We start from the raw sequence: 6,218 nt of genomic DNA on the forward strand, positions 1-6,218 counted from the left end.
GGGGACACACTTCAACCCACAATATCTATCATAATCAGCAGGTGTGACACAAAACCCAAATCCTCATGCTGGACATACAAATCCAATCACTATGGTGGTGCTTCCTTTCTGAAAGCAGGTAGAACCTAAGGGCCTAGATGGGAAGAGAAGCTTGGTGGACATAGGGGAAGATTTGGCCACCATCCTTGACAGTTAAGGACTTTGATGTGGCATCAGAACAGTTCATAAATCTGGCTCAACCAGACTTTATTCATTCAGTCAACAGCTCTGTGGGCTTCCTATGTGCCAAGAGCTGGGTAGGGAGCAAGGCAGGCAGGATCCATTCAGTCACAGCTTCTGGTTTATTGGGGGTGACTGACAACCAGAGGATCATACTAATGAGGGCACAATTACAAACTAAGATCTGTGCTCTAGGAAGAAACCTGGTGTCACCAAGGAGACCCTCCTGTGGCTATATTTTCTCCTTTCCTCCCTTCCTCCTTTCCCTTCCCTCCCTCCCTCGCTTTCATCAGTTATCCTTCTCTTGGGAGACCTGGAGGTGTTGCAACATCTCAGTGAAATACAGGGGACTAGAGCATCCCTAGCAGTGTGGGCATAGCAACAGCCCAAAGTGCAGGATTAATGGGGTAGAGGCTGGGAGATGGCGGGGTGAGGAGGTTCCTGTTAAGGGATAAGTGTGGGACAGTGTCTTACTCAGGTTTTTCCCCTACTGTGCAGTGAACATGCCTGGCAGATTCATGGCCAATGGACAACAGCTCCTAAAGCTTTTGGGCCGGGCATGCAGCCTAAGGAGGAACTCTGGGTGTGTTCTTTTGTCCAAAGGCTTTATAGTTTGGCCCTACGTAGCATGTCCCCTGGGATGCCAAGAAAGCAGGCCAAGCCCTGGCCAGGTAGGGTTAATGCCGCAAGGAGAAGCCCCACTCTGATCTGGCTGTAATGGCAGTGAAATCCTACCTAGCCTGGGTAGCTCTCAAATCTGTCTCCATCTCCCTCCCTACTACCACAGTCCCATGGTCCCATTGATGAAGGATAGTTGGAAGACAGGTAGGCAGGGACAAGGCCCCCCCTCCCCCCAAGAGGAAACCATCCTTGAAAGGATCTTACACCACCCTGGAAGGAGCCCTCCACCCTTGCCCATGTGATAGGTAGATGACAAAAACCTGATTGGATGACAGGTGCAGGGAGGGTTCATCATATGAAAACAGCCCCCGCTAACAGGCCCGTAAAAACCCCTAGGCTTAGAAACTCTGGTGGCAACCCTCTCGGGTCCTGTCCCTCTTTGGGAGCTTTGTACTGTCTCTCAATAAAGCTGTTTTGCTGCCCACCACTCTGCCTGATCTACCTCTTCATTCTTCGAAGCGGCGTGACCAAGAGCCACCGGCACCGAAGAAAAAGAAATCCTGTAACACCATCTCTTACCTCCTTGTGTCCTTGGGGATCCAGTCAGGCCCCTTCCAATCCACTGCCCACTTACACAGGTGTCAGAGGGATCCTTTACAGATGCCAATCAAACTGGGGCACTCCCTGGCTCCCACTGGCCTCCCACTTACTTCAGGGAGGCTACCAGGACCTGGCTCCAACCTGGTACTCCAGCCCCACCGCCTCTTGCCACGTATCCTTCAGATACTTGTGGCTGCTGCAACACCAGGCACAGTATCACCTCTCTGTGCTCTGCCGGGAACTGCTGTCCAGTCCTGTTCTGCTGGCTTCTGATCCTCAGGGAACCACCTCCATCAGCACCTCTGGGTGCATTAAGTGCCCCTTCTCAGAGCTCCCACCTTCTCCCACTATCATTGCATTGTACTGTAACTTTCTTTTCTTTCTTTCTACTAACTGGGACATCCTTGAGCAGGAACAATGTCTGATTCTACTGTGATCTCCCACCCCCCGCCACCCTGCCCCACCGTGTACCTAGACTAGGATCTGGCACAACAACAATGAAGTCCCTTAAGGCCCCACTGGAGATCCACTGCCCATCTGACCACGAGCTCCGGCCTTGGATTATATATACATTTATATTCCCAAATGGATTTTGATTGTGTGACCTGATAATTTTATGGGTGTGAGCCTTCACTTCCACCCCTAGCCTGCAAGTACCCCAAGACAGGGCCCAGAAAGCTCCTGGATAGAGGTCACTATTGGAATGATGGGGTCTCACAGAGCAGCTTCCGCTCCCTCCCATTCTGCCCGTAGTCAGTGAGCCATCTCTGAGGTGCTCCTGTAGCCACCCCCCCCCACCTCACTTATTCCAACACTTCTCAGGTTCCCACCTCAGTCTTGGGGGTGGGGGTGGATAGGGATATCGGTCACCTTCCTTTGGAGCCTGCTTCTGGGTCAGTAGGGCCAGAGGATCAGTAAGGCAGGGGTAGGGTGCTCATGGGTGCTGGGTTCCACTGGCACCACAAGCACCTATCAAAAACCTGGGAACTCAACCTGCTGGGGTGGAGTGGGGGTGCAGAAAGGGAAGTGTCTCATAACTTGCCTTCTGGCATGGGAGGCGGAAGCTCAGCCCATCAGGGCAGGTTAATGCTCTAAAGGTGGGGAAACAAGCCCTTCTCCTCCCCATACTGCAGGATCAATTTCTAGGCAGGAAAGGGACTTAATCTGTTCCCTACCACCAAGAAAAGAAAGCCTCTGCAGCCTCCCCTGACAAGCTGCTGCTTGCATGTCCTGGTGACCGGGCAATCAGGACTTCAGATCCTGGTTCTGGAAAGTTGGCCCTTTTCCAGAACCAAGACCAGTCTTTTATAAGCATCTACCATGCAGGACCTCTTCCGAGTTTTATCATTTACTTCAGATGCACAAGCCCAGGACCAGCCCAGGGCACCTTAGCTGTCAGGATAGTGCATTTTTGGGGACCTAGGTGGCTCAGTCGTTAAGCGTCTGCCTTGGGCTCAGGTCACGATCCCGGAGTCCTGGGATGGAGCCCCGCATCGGGCTCCCTGCTTGGCGGGAAGCCTGCTTCTCCCTCTCCCACTCCCCCTGCTTCTCCCTCTCCCACTCTCCCTGCTTCTCCCTCTCCCACTCCCCCTGCTTGTGTTCCCTCTCTCGCTGTGTCTCTCTGTCAAATAAATAAAATCTTTTTTTTTTTTTTTTTTTTAAAGATCTTATTTATTTATTTGAGAGAGAGAGAGAATGAGAGACAGAGAGCACAAGACGGAGGAGGGTCAGAGGGAGAAGCAGACTCCCCGCCGAGCAGGGAGCCCGATGCGGGACTCGATCCTGGGACTCCAGGATCATGACCCGAGCCGAAGGCAGTCGCCCAACCAACTGAGCCACCCAGGCGCCCTGTCTGTCAAATAAATAAAATCTTTAAAAAAAGGATAGTGCATTTTTTCCAACCTTCTTGGACCACCCATGAGAGTCGGACAAGCACACATAAACCCCTTGGCCCTTCGTAGGGACTCATCAAGAACAAGAAATTGGGGAGGGCAAACAGTGCCAGAGTCTGGATGACAGGGCTCACTGATCCAAAGCTCAAGGGGATATGGGTAGGTGAGAACTCCCTAAAGAGCCCCTCCTGTCAGCTGCCGAAACTCACCTCTTGTTGCTGGAAGGATTTATTTCAGGGTTCTGCCAGCAAAGTGACTTACATTCTTCCCCCTCTCCTTTCAAAGGTGCTGTTGAGTTGCACGTGGTAGGGTGTGTTTCTGAGATCCTGGGGCTAGGTGCCCCCTTGCCCCCCCCACCCCCTTACCCGCTAGAGTCCTTTCAGCACACAGCACTCCTCCCCTACCCCCAGCCCCAGCTGACTTGGACAAAGAGGCTTATGAGGCTGTTATCTCTCAACAGACAGCTGTGCAGGGCTGGAGGCTGCAGCTTATCAGGGAGCCTGCAGTGATTCACAGCCCAAGTTCCAGCTTCTCTGCTGAATAGTAATTTCCAGCAGTGGATTTGTGCTCAATCTCTCTCCTCCCCCTCTCCCAAGGGTGTGCTGTCCTTTCTGAGAGAGAGAGAGCAGTGAAGGGGAGATCCTATGGATGGTGATGAGGGGTTTTGTGCCAGCTTTCTGGATACGGCTATCAATTGGCAGGAGGCTGCAGGTTTAGGGAGCCCAGTGGGGTGTGCCTCCCTTGGCAGTGACCCCCAGGAGAGTTTACTGGTGCTTGCCTTCCTTCCCTCCCAGAAAAGCAATGTGCTCCTCCCTTTCCCTCAGTGGTAATGCACCAGGGGACAAAGGCCCCCTTCTGGCCACAAGCCCCTGAGGCTAGAGCCAGACAGGGAAGACTGGGAGAGGGAGAAGCCAGGGACTGGGCAATGTGCTTCTGGTTCCAGTTTGAAGCTGCCCAGTCTCTGTGCCTGACCCTGAAGATTCCAAAGGCCAAGGACTCCAGGCTGGAGGGTACTGAGACACTAGGGGGCAGGCCAAAGCAGTTTCCACGTAGGTTAAGTGCTAAGGAAGAAACCCAGGGCCAGAGCCATTTTTGTGTGTTTTATTGGAAGCAGGACTCCAAAGAGAGTTCTGTCCTGGGTCTCTCCTTCTGGGTCCGTGGGGAAGGGGATTGTCCCTGCACCACGATCTCAGGATGCTCTTTAACAGCAGGGTAAGGAAAACTAGAAAGGAAGTGGTCTCCCGGGGTGAGGGGCAGAATAGAACCTCCCCCCGCCCAACTCAGACTCCCTTGCCTTCAAGCAGTCTGTTTCTCACCCCTTGCCCTCAGCCGCCAATGGTGGAGGTGATTCCAGGAGCTCTCCTCAGGTTACACACTCGGGGGTGGGGTGGGGGGGCTCCCCTCATGAATACTGGATGCCTTTAACCCTTGGGGGTCCTGAGCAAGGCTCAAGAGTCCTACTGCCAACCACTCCCTCCCTGAAGAAGGTTCCAGTATGGCTCAGAAAAGCTGAAGGTGGAGTTCTGCGTCTTCAGGCAACACAAGTGGTGGAATGAAGCTTCCCTGGGGTCGTTCTCTTGTTGCCCTGGGGTCCATGCCGGCCGTCTGAGGAGCTATGTCCAGAGGACCGAGGCGTGAAAGGCTGGAGATGTGTCTCAAGGTCGAGGCGCTGGGGGTGAGATCCAGAGCGTCTACGTGGCCCAGACCCACGAGCTCTCAGGCCATCCGCTCCTCTTCCGCAGCTCTTGGCTCAGGCTGTAACCGCTTCGCAGAGCCTTCTCCAGCCGCCGGTTCCCCTAGGCTCCTCTTGGACGTCGGTGCAGTTGGCTGGGACGAGGGTCCAGAATGGGAGTTCGGGGGCTGGTAACCGGGTTGGCACGGATCCAGTGCATCCTTGGAAAGTAGGATGGCGAGGCTGGGCACGTTCTTAAGTACACTGAGACTGGCGGCCGGCTCGCCAGGCTTCTGACCCGGTGTGGGCCCCGGCGGGAGGCTCTGCCACACCTCGCGCACGCTCCGGTAGCGCAGCCGCGTGACCTGATGCAGGCCCGCCAGGCGGCGCTTGAGGATCTCCGCGCACGTGACGGTCTTGGTGGTGGCCCGACCGCAGCCGCTGAAGACGATGGCGCGCGTGGCTGGCTGCGCCATGCTGGCGGTGGCGAAAGCCAGCAGGTTCCGGATCTTGCTGCCCTCTTTGACCCGCATGTGCACAGCGCCCGGCGCAAGGTCCGCGAAGGGGCTGGAGCCCGGGCCGCCCCCCTCGGCCCCACCCCCCACCGGCGCCTCCTCGGAGCGCACCTTACGGAAGTTCTCCATGCGCCGTCGTTGCCCGGACCGCGGGGACGCGGGCTTCGCATGGGGCCGCCTCAGCCCTGGGGCTGCATGGCCGCCGGTCGCGCCTGGCAAGGGCGGGCAGTGGTAAGGGTGAGGGAGCGGCCTGGACGCTGGCGGCCGGGCTGGGACGGCGCGATCCTCCGCTCCGACTTCAGTGGGCGCTGCTCTACGCAGCGCTCTCGGCGCCGGGTGCTCCGCGCCTTTAGCGGAGGCCCCGCCTGGGAGCCTGGGAGCCCCCGCCCCTTCCGCCAGGCTCCGCCCCTAACTCGGCTCGGCCCGCCCGCGTCCTAGCCTCGGCCGCCTCCAAGATCCAGTCCCGAGTCTAGCTACGGGGGCAAGGGAGCGGTGCGCACCGTGAGGTGTAATGGCAGCGCCAAGGGGTGACCTGCCGGGAGAAGTTCCCCTATAATCGCCATCTGCCCTCCCTGAGCCAACCCTCATAAACAGGCGACCTAAATAAAAACTGTGTTTGCGATGCAAAAGCCGCTTCAAGCCGGGTCCCCGAGCCCTTGAGCGTTCCAACGGAAGGCCGCCCCTTGTCCCCTCTCAAGG

General features: G+C 56.4%; 1 protein-coding gene across 1 annotated transcript; it reads right to left on the reverse strand.

Moving 5' to 3' along the window:
- Positions 1-4,377: 4,377 nt before the first annotated feature.
- Positions 4,378-5,859, reverse strand: RPP25 (ribonuclease P and MRP subunit p25). The gene has a single exon (XM_021694013.1). It carries the CDS (start codon positions 5,646-5,648, stop codon positions 5,049-5,051), a length of 600 nt encoding a protein of 199 aa, XP_021549688.1. The 5' UTR covers positions 5,649-5,859; the 3' UTR covers positions 4,378-5,048.
- Positions 5,860-6,218: the final 359 nt, after the last annotated feature.

Source organism: Neomonachus schauinslandi, chromosome 9 (genome assembly GCF_002201575.2).
Source record: "Neomonachus schauinslandi chromosome 9, ASM220157v2, whole genome shotgun sequence".
NCBI classification, from domain to species: Eukaryota; Metazoa; Chordata; class Mammalia; order Carnivora; family Phocidae; genus Neomonachus; species Neomonachus schauinslandi.